The sequence below is a fragment of the Molothrus ater genome, chromosome 19 (assembly GCF_012460135.2).
Source record: "Molothrus ater isolate BHLD 08-10-18 breed brown headed cowbird chromosome 19, BPBGC_Mater_1.1, whole genome shotgun sequence".
In the NCBI taxonomy this organism is placed as follows: Eukaryota; Metazoa; Chordata; class Aves; order Passeriformes; family Icteridae; genus Molothrus; species Molothrus ater.
The window spans coordinates 5,579,956-5,595,445 of NC_050496.2; the positions used below are offsets into that span (position 1 = coordinate 5,579,956).

Consider the following 15,490-nt stretch of genomic DNA (forward strand, 5'->3'; position numbering starts at 1 on the left):
GGAGCCCCAGGCCAAGCCGCTGGATGCTGATGGGTGCCTGACACTGCTAAAACCATTTTCTATCTTTAATGTCAATTACTATTTCCTCTTTGTCCACAGACACGAACAGGCAGGTCAGAAAAACCAATTAATTAATTAATTGTGCTCCAGGCAAAACTGTCAGGGGCAAGGTGAGCTGCCAGTGGGGGTGACTAATGGGAATGTTGTGGGGAGGTGAGCACCAGCCCCAGGGAGCCTGGTGGGCCCTGGACGCAGCCTGGAGGACAAGAGGGGGCCTGAGCCTCTCTTTCCAGAGGAGGATGTAAAATTGCTCATTTTAAGTGCTTTCCAATGCAGAGAAGTCTGATGAGGGGATTTTCAAGTCCCTCTGCCATAGCTTAGTGCATGCACTACCTACTGACTTTACTCTGGCTATCAGAAAATGTGATGTTCCATCACTCATCTTTCCCCCAGGCACCTGGCAAAGCCACCAGGAGAATTTTTTCCCCCTAGTTGTCTCTGGGGGTAGGAGGGACCAAATCCTGCTATGGGCAGGTACGAAATCCCTTGGGTGTTTTTGTGGTGCCATTCACCTCCTGCCTTGGTGGTGGCACAGCCCCGTGGACAGAGCCCCTCACTCACAGGAGCTGCTTGTCCCTGGGGATGTGCCCTCACTGAGTATCCCATATCTTCTTGGGGCAACAGTGTTGGGAGGCAGCCTGGGGTGCTCTGATCAACCTAGACAAGAGTCAGGGCCTATAACCCTCTGCTGAGGTCAGTTCTGCTGCAAACCATCCCCCTTTCCCTTCTGCTGCTGCAGCAGCTCTTGAGCAGCCTGGGTTTGGCAACAGGAAGAGCTGAGCTTTGGGCTCCTGGCAGCAGCAGGACCAGCACATTAAGAGCTGATCTACAGGGTTGATTTGGCCTTCGGGTAAGTTAACACATGCTGCCAATCCTGCACAACCTCTCATCACTTGGTAATGCTGAGGCATCACCTGCTTCCTGCAGCAAGTAAAACAATTAATTTTTAAAGGAGATCATGGGTTCCAAAGCCTTGGATGGGAAAGTGAGGGATGGTGCAAAGACCTGGCAGCTCCAGCTCCTGGTTCCTGTAGGAACCACAGAGCAATGTTTGTGTCTCCTGCGTGGTGACATGGCATTGTGTTAGAGGAGCCGCCTGCCTGGCAGACCTGGAGCTGGTTAAAGTTCCTGCAAAGCCTTTCCAGCTTGTATGGCCTTATCAGACAGCCCTAAGGTGGGGTAGCAGGGAGGTTATGGCATTATGTAAATGCCGCCTGAAACCTGAATTTCTGCTGACAAGCCCTCCCCGATGAACAGATATGTGTGTGGTGTCAGCAGTGCCAGCACTGCAGTTTCCACCTCTGCCCAAGACCTGCTAGCACTTGAAGTGTGGCTTTGCTTTGGGCAAATTCACTGGCAGTGCAGACCTGCTGCCAGGTCTGGGATAAATGGGTCTAGACGTTTGAAAATACTATCTTAAATCAACTCATACTGTGTGGTGACTTGGCTTAGCCATGGATTCTGGTGAGCTCCCTGTGTGGGGAGAGTCTCATCCTCTTCCACTGTGCTGGTGTTAAACCCTGGTTTGGGGATGTGTCAGCCCTTCCCTGCTCTGTGGCTTTGAGGGTCTTGTGGCAGTGAGGATGGAGACCGGCAGCCTTCAGAGTACCCACAGGAGTCAACAGCCACTTGCAATCAAGAGTAGGATTAACTCATATCGAGACTTCTCATTCTTCACTTGTGTCCTTGCTCCTCCTTTTCATTGTGTTGGGCCTGAATTGCCCGTGTCGTCCAACTTCTGGCAGCACCAAAGCTGAAAGAACCAGACCCTTCCTCTATGTGGTCCAGTGTTGAGCAGGGGTTTAGCAAATGACAACTGACAAGAAAAAAAATCCTCTTCCCGTTTTAGCTACTCACATTTAGTGGTTGTATTAATGTTCTACTTGTTTGTGGTTATCAGTGGAAATGGTTAGGATAAATGTGGAATTTGAGATTATTTTATAGACTAAAACATCAGAAACAAGCTTCAGGTGTACCTTTATCCCTGAAAGCAGCCTAGGAGGACTCCAGATTCTCCTTTTGGCAAATGATTGTTAGAAGTGAAGCCAGAAGCAAGTGCCCAATCTTCTATTTTCCCCCCATAATGCAGTATCTGTGTGCTGCAGGCAAAGCAGCAGGCTGCAGACTGCCCTTCAAACTTTTCAAACCCATTTCAGAATCTTTATTGGAAAAAAAAAAATTCACAGCATCTCAACTGTTATTCAAACACATTTAATAAACAAAGAGAAACAGTAGCAAAGGGCACTGACACGTGACAAACTGTACAAAACCTCCGGGTAGGAGCCCAGGGCTCGGCTACTCCAGCCCTGCCCCGCAGCCAACCAGGCCCCCTTCGCCTCAGCCCACTCAGTCACCCCTGAGAAAAATCAGTTTTTAAAAATGTGCAGAAACAAAGACACTTCAAGAGGTTATTTCCAGTCTTGCCATAATGGAACAATTTAGGCCACTGGGAAAGTTTTAAAAAAAACAAGTGTCATACACTCCATTCCCAGGATTAATGCTTTAAAGTGAACCTTCCCAAGAGGCATAAGCGCTCTTGGACAGCCAGTAGATCTACCCCTGCTCTCCTACTCTACTCACCACAACATGCTACATTTTTTTTAGAGTGAATGGGACAAATTTCATCCTAATTCAGCACTAATTTTGATATAGTTGTGACTGAGTGAAAGGCAATGGAAGGAAAAACCCTGTTTGAGCACAGAAGGGATGCAACTGGTGCATAATGCTGAGACCTGCCCTGTCTCAGGGTAAAGGTGACTTAGCAGAGTCAGGGAAGGAGAAATCCTTCACTTGGAATGTACCTGCTCTGGATGGACTTCATGCCTGGACCTAAACATCACCCAAAAACTTGAGCATCCAGTACCAATGATTGGTTTTGTACCATAAATTTGTTCTGCTGAAATTCAACAGACCCTGCGATGGAACTCAAAGAGTCCATGGTCCCCTGGCACCTTCTCACTGCCAAATGCAGCATGAAAGGGAAAACCAAGATGCAACTTGGATCTTTCTTGTGCTCATCAGTTAAGCAGCTGTGCCATTCACCTGCTAATGGTCACTTTTAGGCTCTCTGTGGCTCAGAGGGAGAGCGATGGCAGCACTGCATCAGGCAACCCTCCCTGGGCTTCACCACATGTGACACAAAGCAGCCAGGGAAGTGTTTGTTATTCTTGTCTACTGGAGCTGTACTGGACAGAAAGTCTCCCTCTGCAGCCAGTGTTGCTTTGAGCTCCATGGTTTAACAACGTGCTCAGCTGGCATCAAGGTAGCAAACACAGCCTGACCAGTTCCTGTTGCCTTTAGTTTGGTATTTCTTGACCAGTTCCCAAAAACTCCCTCCTCTGAGGAAGGGCAATAAGACAAATGAGTGTCAAAGGGCTTTTCAGGCTGCTAACTTGCATACATGTGCTTGATTTCTTAGCTATGAGCACAGACAGTGGCTGAGGCTACAGCATAGGGACAGAGGAGGGAGATCTGTACACATCACAGTGTTGTTCAGGCCCAGCCAAGGTGTGTAATCTGATCACACCAACACCAGCTCACCATGTTATAAACAGGGCAGATGGAGGGAAGCAGAGCTGGGTTTTTTCAGTGTGATGGAAAGCCAGCTGTGATTCAACAGCCTGTCACTGACACAATGTGAATTCAAAGACATTTGGCACAGTCTGTTGTTACCACGACTAATCTAGCACAGACAATTAAGCGGTCTGTCTTGAGAATGAGGCAAGGGCTCCACTGGAGGAGGTACACTGGCAAAGCAGGATGGAGGACAGGCAAGAGGACATGCAGAAGGACTGGAGAGAGGCAGAGCACAGTGGTGCCACTCAAGTGTCTTTGCTGCATATCTTGGTCGCTGAACTGGTTGTTGGACTGTTGGTAGGACCCTCTCAGCAACAAGTGGTAAAGATGGAAAACCTGCCTAATTCTGTGCCAAAACTTTCAGGAGAACATGGGTAGCTGAAGCCCTCCAGAAAGGAGCCCAACCCCTCAGTCCAGGTGAGGAATTTTCTGGTAGCTTATTGAGAAACATCTGCTCTGAGCTTGTCTATGTCTGAATTCCAGCATCTCCTAAGCTTTGCTGTAATGTCAGTTTGGGACTGAAAATGACCCAAGTGCCAGGACACTCAGGCTACAAAGAACAAAGCCAGGATGAAAGGGGAAAAACATGCAGCAAATTCCTATGAAATTCCATTTACCAGACTAGGAGGGACATGCCCTTGGTTAGGGATGGCACAGAGTAATAGAGGGGAACCAGTGACTGCAGTTTGGCTAAGATAAGAATTCAAGAGAGGCACAAACGAACATTTTGCACATCCATCCAAGGCATTCCAAAAAAAAAAAAAAAAAAAGGAAAGAAAAGTCACAAAAGTTGACACATCACTTTGGACAAGAAACATTACAATAGTTTGGCAACTTTTCACCAAACCCCCCCACCCCAGCTCTGTGATGTCCCTCTGTAATTTGAGGTGATCTCTTAAAGGTGGGGACATGAGGGGGCTGCAGGTAAATCACTGTGTGTAAATCTGGGATCTCGTGGGGTCAGACAAACCTGCCTGCTTGGTACAGTACGAAAGAAATTCTGCCTGAAGCCCTCCCTGGTGAGAGGGAAGGAGACAGAGCCCACACTGCTGGAGACAAACAAGGCAAAGCTGAACTTGGCAGCAGCAAGTCCCTAAACCTTATGACTTTGCACTAGACTAAGATATGGCCATGGCAGGGTACTGGGGAGGGAAGATGTCACCACTCTTCCTCTGTGGAGAAGTGTAAAGGATGGGATTATCACTCTATCACTATTTTGGGTGAACACGGGTCTCTTTGTTTATGCATACAAAGTGATGGGCTTTGGAAAATACCAGGAGCCCATGTGGAATAGTGTTACCAATGAGACCTGTGTCAGATGGATACACAACTCCCCTCCCCTCAGATCTAAACTCAGCTCTTAGGAATTGAACAAGGAACAGATACAAAGCAAGGATAGAAAAGTTTGTGTGGGTTTTTTAGGAGTGGTTGTTTTGTTCCTCCTTTTAAAGCCCTGTTCTTCAGATTTGGGGGAGAAGGGGGAGCACTGCAAGGTCCCTGCACTTTTTTGGTGGCAGACCTGGGTGCAAGCAATGGCACAGCTCAAATATCGACCTTCCCACCCACAGCAGCCTGTGGAAGGTGGGATTGATTACAAGGGCCTGAGGACCTGAGCAACCTTCACAAAGGCTCTGACTGGGAATCCGGCCCAGCCATTGTCGGAAAAATTCAATACAGCGCTGGCCAAGTAAATAAAACAAATACTTGTGGAAAGGACTGTCCAACTGGAAGAGTCTTTTCCTTTCTTGGTTTCCAGGGTAAGAGAAAAGCCTTTGGTTATGACCAGAATTATTTGCCATTGGCAGGACAGGCTTGGCTTTGCTTTGCATTAGCTTGGTTTTTGTACAAGGGCTGGGTTGCTCTGTGGAGAGATGCTCTGCCCAGCTGGACTGCCCTGTGACATCTGGGAGTTTAATGGAGTGGACACTTGAATTACATCCGGGATCCTCGCTCCTGAAGAATCTGAAACAGAAGAGACCTTCTGTGAAAACCTCAGACAAGTTTAAATGCACAAGTTCCTGTTCAGTCCTTGGGTTTTGCAGAGAAAGGAAACATGAACTAATGTGAGAGCAGCTTGCAGGCTTTTATGCCACCAAAACAAATGACAGGCTGGTTAAGGGTAAGTGGGCCCCTTCTCTAGAAATCCTGCTCAGCTGCTTGCCAGGAGGTAAAGATGTTCCCTTCTGTCTTAATTCTGAAAAAAAAAAAAAAAAAAAAAAAAAAAAAAAAAAAATTCATAGAATGGTTAGGAAGGGACCTAGGGACCTTAAAGCTCATCTTGTTCTCTGCCATGGGCAAGGACACCTTCCACTAGACCAGGCTGCTCAGAGCCCCATCCAACCTGGCCTTGAACACTTCCAGGGATGGGGAGGGTTGAAAGAGAAGAAAAATCTTGTTTCTCCCTGCAACATGCTTCAACCACAAAACCTAACCTCAAAGGTCCTGGCTACTTTATTCTCCCTCTTCAAGTTATTCTTTCCTTCAGTATTTTGATCTTAATTTGAAGTTCACAAAGAGCCTTAGCTCTTGTCCTACAGTAAATCATGAAATCTTCCAAGAGGGGATAGAGAAGGCAATGGAAAGCTGATCCACAGAACTACTGCTGCAGCTTGGTGCAGGAAAGGTTTTTCTTTCTAGGGGAATTCAAATTGATACATCTGAGCAGGTGCCTTACCTTGGCCTTCTCACTTGGCTCCTTGACAATGCCATTGGTAGAATTGTTGAGCTCCCTGGACACAACACAGAGGAATTCTGCCTGGTCTTCGTTTCCATAGTTATAGGAAGATCCAATGCTGATCAGCTGTGCAACAGGAGACAGCCAAGGTAACGATCAGTAAGCCTTGATTTTATTCCTGCAGTTGCTGTGAGAGAGGACTGTCCCAGATCTGTTCTGGATGATGTGTCCCCTGCAGCCTCCTGTGTGTGTGTGTAAGGCAAGGACGCATCCGAGCTCCACAGCCCTCTAGTGGCACCTGGAGCTCCACAGCCCTCTAGTGGCACCTGGAGCCCCGGGAAGGAATTCCAGATTGAAACTAATGCTGAACACAGCAGAACATTGCCCAGTTTCTGGGGGTGGAAAAGGGAAAACAGATTGTGCAATACATAATATCCAGTTCACTCAGACGTGGGCAGGTATTGCAAATTGTCTGGTCCTTGCTGAACTCAGCTCTCAACTGCATTGTGACTGATGTGGAAATGGGACTTCTTTACCCCAGGCAGATGTTGGATTAACTGGGGACATGTGGCAAACAGACACTGTCCTTTATGTGGATGCTGCCAAAATGGAGTCTGGTATCTGTGTAAACAGGATTATATTCTATTACTTTGTGTTGAGGGGATCTGGACTCAATCCAAGAAATCCCATCTGTCTCATTCATCATTATTACATTAAAAGGACATCCTGGAGTACAGAGCTAATTTGTCATTTGCAACTCAGTTCTGCTTTCCAGAAAATAAATCCAAGTCATCTGAAGAAAGCATTGTGACTCTTATCAACTGTGTATGTCCAGGAAACTTTAATGTGCAGCATGCACCATAACTCCCACGTCCAAATAGATTTTGGAAGAGCCAGATCCATATTTATAGATTATATATTTGAAAAGGAAGATTAGGAAAGATCTAAGGGTGCAGGTTCCCATGAAAGGCACTGCCTATAGCCTCAAGGTTTTGGGGGTGTAGATATGGATGTGTGAAAGGCAGATTCTGTAAACTGCTGGACAGCAAAACCTGTGTGTTGGAGAACTGCATTTTCATCGAGCAATGAGTGGTTCTTGGTCACAAGATTTCACTGTTTCCTTACAGGGGCAGGTTTTTGGCTGCCTCTCCACTCTGAGATAGTTTTCAGGCATTAAAGAACAGATCCAAAGGAACAACTGATGGGAAGTGCTGTTCCTAATCCTCTGCCTCACTTCATGTCAGCATGCTTCCCACAGCATCCACCTGTTCTGAAGCTGGACTAAATGGGAAGACACTGCTGTAAATCCACAGACCCTATTATGTAGTTTCTTAATATAACATAACACACAGGCCAGCTGGCTCCAGTTCTCCCTCCCCAGATATAAGAGAACTGTGTTTAATTCCAGAAACCAAACGTGGAACCAATGCTATGTGCAACTGCAGTGACAGCCCTGGAACCAGCTGCACTGCAAAGACATCTGCAGAAAGTTCTCCTGTCACTCAGAGCCTCTTTAGCAAATGCAGCAGTTGTGGCTTTGAGGTTCCAAGAAACTTGTGCTGTGTTTTTTCATGGCTCTGGTAATTTTCCTGGATAGAACTGTTATACTGTGGCCTGGTGTATGTGATGAAATGCAGGAGAAGGGAAGAACTGCTCTGAGATTTGACAAGGAGACAAGAAGCCCTGAGAGAAAATGAAATCTCTCTGGCAGCTCGAGTGACTTCTACTCTCCCCTGTCAGTAACTGGACACAAGTGGATTGCTGCTCAGGTCAGGCTGCTTATTCAGAAGAGCAGAGCAGTGTGAAAAGCAACTCAACAGGCAACTCTACTTATTCCACATCCAGTTTTCAAAGGAATTCTGCCATTCTTTGGTAATGGTACCTGTTCAAATTTCCATCCGTCGGACATGGTGGACACCATCTGTGTGAGCTCTTCCTCTTGGCACTGCAGCACTCTGTACACGTGTTTCACAGGTCCCTGGAGCACACAGAACAATGCCTGGGGTTTAGTAATTGCTTTACTAGTATCATGCTAGAAAATTAGCATGATATAATTACTAGTATCACACTAGAAAATTAATAAGCTGCTCCTGCTCTCATCTTAGGAAGTCAGAGCCCCACAGGCTTTCTAAAGGCTTTTTTATCCCACTGATTCCAAAACAGAACCCTATGCCTGGCACGCTTCTCTTAAAAGCTTTCTAGGTATCTAAGCTACAGTGAAAGCAAAACTTCTTTAGCTTTCAAAGCCATTTGCTGCTTTTTGAAAACATTTCTGAAATTGAATCTACTGCATGTGCTGATATCAGCTGAGCATCAATGGGAAACATGTCACAGAGAGACAAAGGGAAGAAATGCTTTAGAGAAGGAAGAGTTTGAGCTGTTCTTTGCCAAAGCAGTATGTTTTCCTTTATAACCACCCATGTCTGCTCCTGGCCCCTCTCCCGTAAATGTCCCTTGCCTTTCCCTACAGGGCTGAGATGACTCAGTGGTCTGTGCTTTATAAAGCCACACTGAGGACTCTTTGCTCGCCATGCCCTGCATCCACCTAACAGCATTTATTCCCCTGTTACTGCTGAACCAAAGAAGTGCTACTGCAAGGGCTGCAGCCATGTCTGTCCTCCTGAGGCACAGAACTGACTCCATAACCCAGGAGTGCATTACTTGAGAGGTTCTGTTCTCGTTGTCCCGTATCCGCTCCTTCACCAGCCGCACCAGGGACGCGATGTTGTAAAACTCAGCCTCTTCCAGCACCCCTGATGAGGAACCCAAAGCACAGATTCTGTTACTTTGCACAGGATAGAATGAAGATGATTCTGTCACAAGGATTCAAACCTGCTGCTGACTCCAAATCTAGCCCAGATCTCAGAATCCCAAATGTGCCACCCACCTCCTGCTCTCAGGCTAGGAGAAAATGCCTGACTAGCTGTCACCTCCTTTTGTGACTTAAGAGGATCTTTAAGAAAGATTATTCCCCTTTCCCTGGGATTATCAGAGATCTCATGGTACAATGTCTATTTCTTCACCCAGCCCCATCAAGGGAAAGCCCTCAGAGCTGCCTGTTTGGGCAGAACCATGGTCTGTGAGGGGCAGATGGGCTGTACCAGACCTTGGGCTCAGAAGAGTGACAGGGTGTGCTGTGAACTGCAGCCTCTGCTCTTAGGAAGACACAGAATCTGATGACTTAATCCCTGCTAATGAGCAATTAACAGTAGTAACAGCACTCCTGGGAAACTTGCTCACACTCTCACACAGTTGATGGTGAAGGCTCTGGATGTGCTGTCAAACAGCACTTCCAGCCTCCCCTGTGTTTTTCTCTTACCTTCCTCTGCGAGCTCCTTGTTGATGATGAGCTTCCCGTGCCGGAGGTAGTTCAGTATCGGCCCGAAGTACGTGGGGTCTCTGTCAATGAGATAGGCCCCGGTCTCATCCTGACAGCAAAACAGGCACGGCTCAGTGGTGCCAGGAAATAAGAAGTTCAATCTAACACAATAAATGCAACAGTTTCTCTTTGAGAACCTGGATTCATTTGCCTGTGGGAGGTGTATAAATGTGCTACATTTAAACCATTTTTCTTTTTCAGTGTCTGATCTATGAACATTGCAGCCCCAGCAATGCTGGCAGGTGCCTTACATGAAGCACTTGTACACAGTTTATGGACCTGGAGAAGAATGCTGGAATTAGGAGGGCTTTTTCACTGCAGTAAGAACCAAAACGTGGCACTTCTGTTTTGGCTAAGCCTGTTCTCCAAACTAGTTTAACTAGGAGGCTCTGGAGGAAGATGGGATCTCCAGTTCTAGCTAAGGGCACCTGACAGCCAAAACAGTTCTTTTTTTTTCCCTTTCCACTACTGCAAACACACATTGCAATGCTCCTGTCATGTGTCCAGCAATACAACAACTACTGGCATTAAATAACCAACAACTGACAGCCAAAAGCATCTCTTGAGCAGCTTTGAAGCATTGCCAAGCCCTCTGCAGAACTCTCACATCCTTCTCTTAAGGACTTTAAAGCATTGTTTCTCCTGCCAATCTACTCTAAAGCAATAAGAAACTGTGCAAACCCACTCTGAAATCTCTCCTCTCCTCACTGATGCTGCTGACTGATATTTCAATCATAACCAGGATTTATCCTGTGATTAAACTCTGAATGGTGCAGCAACAGACTCGACTAATTCTGGCTGACCCACTCACAACACATTTACAACACCTTGTGCATCTGATCCTGTTGAAAATCTGCAATTGCAAGAATAATTGTTTGTAAAATCCTTACAACAAACTGCAGTGACTTCAAAACTGTCCAGCCATGCAAGGAATGTGCACCATCATCTTTCATGAGAGTGAAGGGAAATATATTAAAAGCCAAACCAACAGCAAATATACTCAGGGTGAGAAATTGTAACATTCCTGTTTCTAGGAGTTTCCTTCCTTCCCCGCTGTAACCACCGGGGAATGTGGGCTGCTCCTTGAGCGCAGTCCACGGGAGGTGGAAGGATCAGAACCTGCGGCATCATCTGGGTGTCACAGGCGCGAGGGCAGAGCCACGTCCCGTTCCTGGGGATGCCGCCCCCTCCCTGGCCGTGCGACACGAGGGACAAGCCGATGATGTGTCAGAGTGACGTGCCCCCAAACCGTGGCACATCGGCCCAGGCACATCCCGGGCCCGGGGCCGTACGGGAGGCTCGGGGACAGCGGCAGGCCGTGGGACAGCTCTGGGCACCCCGGTGACAGCGACTGCCGCGGCGACTCGGGGAGGGGCTGATCCGGGGTAGGGGACCCGGCCCCGCCGCGGCCTCACCTTGTCGGAGCCGAGCTCGGGTCCGTCCTGGCAGCACAGACGGCACAGGAAGGACTTGGGCTCCCGGCACAGCGTCTGCCGGGTGCTCACGAAGTACGTGCCGCCCACGTTCAGCCGCACCCACTTGGAGGCGGCGGCGGCGGCGGGCGGGGACAGCGCCCCAGCGGCCCCCGCCGCCGCTCCGGCCACGCGGGGGCTGGGCGGCCCCGGCGCCCCCCCGGGGCCTGGGCTGGGCGTGCGGCCCCTCGGCGGCCCCTCGGCCATGGCGGAACCTCAGCGCCCGCCCGCCGCCATCGCCGCTTCCGGCCCGCGCCGCTTCCGGGGATGATGACTTCTGGTGAACCCGCGTTCTGATTGGGCGACGGGAGCCGAGGGGGCGGTACTTCCGGCGGCGGGGACGAGAGTGTCGGTCAGTGAAGGTGAGAGCGGGGCCGGGGAGGGGGATCTGGAGTCCTGGGGCTGGGGGACAGGGGAAGCATGGGGGACAGGGCAGGCTGGGGACGTGCTCGGTGTTGGGAGGCTGGTGGGAGCGGACGGGGGCCAGCGTGAGGTCGCGGCGGGGCTCAGGAGCGACCCCTGTGTCCCGATCCCTGTGCCCCGATCTGCCAGTGTCTGCCTTCTCTTCGTGCCCCGATCCCCAGTGCCCGCCTTCTCTTCGTGCCCCGATCCCCAGTGCCCGCACTCTCTCCATGCCCCGATCCCCAGTGTCCCCGTCCCGTTCCGTGACCCGACCCCTCTCGTGTCCCCGTCCCCCGTGTCCCGCCCCATCCCGCCCCTCGGTGCCGCGTTCCCGACCGGAGCCGCGGCCCCAGCCCCGCTCCGCGGTCCCCGCCGCGCTGTGACCCACCGGTGTCTCCCGGGCCAGGCGGAGCCATGGCGGGACGCAGGGCTGCCCTTAAGGCTGTGGACTGGGCGGCCTTCGCCGAGCGAGTGCCGCCGAGCCAGCGAGCCATGTTCAACGCGCTGAAGACCCGCAACGATGCGCTGACGGCCCGGTGAGTGCCCGCTCAGCCCTCGCCCGACAGCCGCTGTGAGTGCTGCTGTCTGTCCTTCTGTGGTCCCGCAGGAGTGGCCTCGTAGGTATTAAAGCGGGTCACCTTGAGGCAGCTGGTGGCTTTTTTTGGCAAATCACCTTTAGTTAATCTTCCCCAGAGTAAACCCGTAGCTGCAGTTCTGTGAGCGCACCTTGCTTTGGCACGAGCTTTGTCACTGCAAATGCTCTACAAATTCATTTGTGGTTCTCAAATCCTTTAGCATCCTCTGCCTGATACAAGTGCTGGCTGTTGCAGGGAGTTCTGCTGATTGCCTCTGGCTCAGTGTTGTGAAACAGCCTCATCCTTCCTTACGGGCTGCACCCAGAGGGGCTGAGTGAAGCTGCAGGCTGAGCTCTGCCTGGCTGTCCAGAGGAGCCTGTTCCAAGGGCACAGGGATTTGCAGAAATGGCTTGTTTCAAACTTGAGAGCAGCTAAACTGAGCACAGCAGGCTGTGCTGGTGCTCAGGCTGCTGCTCATGTCTGCTGTGCTCCATCCTTTCAGGTTGGCTGCGCTGCCAGAGAAGCCCCCGGCCATTGACTGGGCTTTCTACAAAGCTAATGTTGCCAAGGCTGGAATGGTGGATGAGTTCCAGAATAAGGTCAGTCTCCTTGCCAGCTGGGTATTGCTCTTTGGAGTTTAACTGGGGCACTGAGAGGAAAACATCAGGATCAGCAGAGGAGCTTGGTTGTGTCACTATGGAAATTTGCCTCCTAAGACTGGAGGCACCCACTGAGCTCAGATGGGTCTGGAAGCTTTGTGTGGGGGCAGTAATTCTGTCAGTCTGTGGTGTGGGACCTTCCAGCTTCCTTCCAGTGCTGTGGGGAATGGGTGGTGTTGTGTGTCCTGGGAGTGGTGGGAAGGACAGAGGAGATGTCTGGAAGCTCCTGGGTGAGCAAGTGCTGCTTGGGAGGGACAGGGGACAGCTGCACTGATCCCTTTTTAGCTCATTAATGTACATGTTGTGAGCAAAAGACAGGAGGGAATGCTCCCCTGCTGCTAGGGAAGGTGACCTCGATGTTTCAGTCAAACAAACCTTAAAAATATTTGTCTTTAAATTTACAGTTCAATGCACTAAAGGTTCCAGAGCCAGTGGATACACAAACTGCCAAGATTGATGCCCAGGAGAAGGAAGCTGTAAGTGAGCCATTCCCTACTGCTGGGGCTGTCCCTGCCTTCTGTGGGGGTGGGAAGGGGTGAGAGGGAGGGGATGTTCTGGATGTGCCCCTGCACAGGCAGGGCACAGCTCTGCCCTTCACACACGTGCCTGGCTTTCTGAGCAAGGGATCCCTGCACAGGGCAGGGTTTGGCTGTTTGGGGTCTGCTGGAGATTCCATCAGTTACCCAGTGATGGATTTTAATCCCAACTGAAAGCCTGGGTGTGTGTGTGCAGGTTCACTCTGGGGCAGTGTGTTTATCATAACCACTGTGCCCATGTCCTCTGCTCTCCTCAGGCCAAGAGCACTGCTGAGTACATCGAGGCTTCCAAAGCCCGCATCGCCCAGTACGAGCAGGAGGTGAGGCTGGACCTTGCTTAGGGAACATTCTCTGGAACACACCCCTTGCTCTCCTGGGTGTGCTTTGCTCCTTCCTGCTGACCACTGACTTGTGATTGTCTGTCCCCTGTTCCACAGCTCCAGAAGCTCAAGAACATGATTCCCTTTGAACAGATGACGTTTGAAGACTTGAGTGAAGCCTTCCCTGAAACCAAACTGAACAAGCAGAAATATCCATACTGGCCCCACAAGCCAATTGCTGATCTGTAAACTGGGAGCAGTTCAGGGAGCAGTTTAATGACTCTCAGACTCCATGATCTTATAAATAAAGAACTTTCTCTGTCTGTAGCTTAGATCTTAGATATGAGTTCTGAGTAACGTGGAGCAATACAGTAACTTGCAAACATTCCACTTTTTCTGGATTTTGTGTTTTCTACCTATGAGCTTGTTTTGGTAGCAGGACCAAGTTCCCTGTCCTGCTGATCAAACTGAACCCTATGAAATGCAAATAAACCTCCTATCCCTCTCTGTAACCCCGAGGGGCAGGGGATGGAGTTCTCCTGTCCTTGAAGGCAGACACTTGCTCAGAAGTTGAACGTGTGTAGCCCTTTGAGATACTGGAGTGTATTTGGCAGTGGTTTGTGTGTGTCTGGAGCATCTCAGGATTTCTACAGACACAGGTCTGGGGCTGTTTTCTGGGCCGATTGTGATTGTTTAGGAAAAGCCATTTCCAAAAGGAGGTGAAGGAGTGGTGGTGTGTTGAGATGCACATAAAAAATTACTTGTTTAGTATTTTTTAAAAACACTTAATCATGGTGCTCCTTTTCTCTTTGCCCTAGATTTCTGAATGGTGCTGATCTCACTGGAACTCACAGAAACAATAGTAAAGACTTGCACTGTTTTATTTAATAAGGTGAGGTGGAATTCTTAAACACCTCCTCTCAAGATGGAAGGTGTTTAATCAAGATGGCTGATTGCCTTCTCTCATCTAAGAGAAGGCAATCAGCTCCTTTTCTTTTTGGTCATGTTGGAGGTCAGATTACAGATAGGTAGAATGAAGGTGTTATCCCCAGATTTTACAACTATTTTATTCAAATAACTTAGTAGCTCACAGAATACTTACAGAACATCTGTAGTTCTACTGAACCAGAGTACAAAGCACTACACATGCAGATCTTGGGTCCTGTGGCTTTGGATTTTAATTTAATTTTATTTTATTCAGGCAACTGAACTGCAGCTCTTTGAATTGACCAGGAACAAATTACAGCAGGGGGTCAGAAGCAACACAGTAGAGAACAACTGAGATGGCACTGGGCAGAGCTGATCTTCAGCTGCTCCATTTTACAAAAATCACAGTAAAAAAGAACAGGGACAGGGAGAGGTGGCTGAAGAGAAGCACCTTCTCCAGAACTGGAAGAAACTGATCCAGCTCCTGCAGCTGCCAGAGGCGCTTGGTAGGCTGCCCTTGTCCCTGGGCCTTCTTGGGAGGGTGCAGCAGCTGGGGACCCCCCTTGGCCAGATTGTCTGGGGGTGCCTTGGGCAGCTCATGTGGGTCTGCAGGAGGAAAGGGCAGTGTCAGCACTGTGGGGCCACCAGGGCTCACACTGCCTGGGGCACAGTTTGTCCCTGAGGAGACCCACCCTGGCTCGACCCAACATGCAGGAAAATGCCCCAAACCTCCTCTGTTAGAGGTGTTATGGGCTGTTTTACCTTGCTGGAAGCTCCCGAGGACCTTGTCCAAGCGCCCGGATTTGCGCTGCTGGTACAACAGGAAGAAGGTGTCTAACACAGCCATGATCATGAGCAGGAAGGTGCCCAGGAAAAACACCACTGCAGAGCAACAGGAAAACAGTGAAAG

The 15,490-nt window shown here is 49.6% G+C and overlaps 2 protein-coding genes across 2 annotated transcripts; one reads left to right on the top strand and one right to left on the bottom strand.

The window, feature by feature from the left end:
* Positions 1 to 2,255: 2,255 nt before the first annotated feature.
* On the bottom strand, positions 2,256 to 11,383 carry KCTD2 (potassium channel tetramerization domain containing 2). Its single transcript, XM_036394419.2, has 6 exons — positions 11,105 to 11,383; positions 9,630 to 9,738; positions 8,972 to 9,063; positions 8,193 to 8,288; positions 6,311 to 6,436; positions 2,256 to 5,598 (listed from the first exon to the last, which is right to left on the bottom strand). Exons 1-6 carry the CDS (start codon positions 11,366 to 11,368, stop codon positions 5,569 to 5,571), a joined length of 717 nt encoding a protein of 238 aa, XP_036250312.1. The 5' UTR covers positions 11,369 to 11,383; the 3' UTR covers positions 2,256 to 5,568.
* Positions 11,384 to 11,428: 45 nt separating this feature from the next.
* ATP5PD (ATP synthase peripheral stalk subunit d) lies at positions 11,429 to 14,038 on the top strand. The gene is made up of 6 exons (XM_036394421.2): positions 11,429 to 11,523; positions 11,970 to 12,099; positions 12,641 to 12,737; positions 13,202 to 13,273; positions 13,591 to 13,653; positions 13,771 to 14,038. Exons 2-6 carry the CDS (start codon positions 11,978 to 11,980, stop codon positions 13,900 to 13,902), a joined length of 486 nt encoding a protein of 161 aa, XP_036250314.1. The 5' UTR covers positions 11,429 to 11,523; positions 11,970 to 11,977; the 3' UTR covers positions 13,903 to 14,038.
* Positions 14,039 to 15,490: the final 1,452 nt, after the last annotated feature.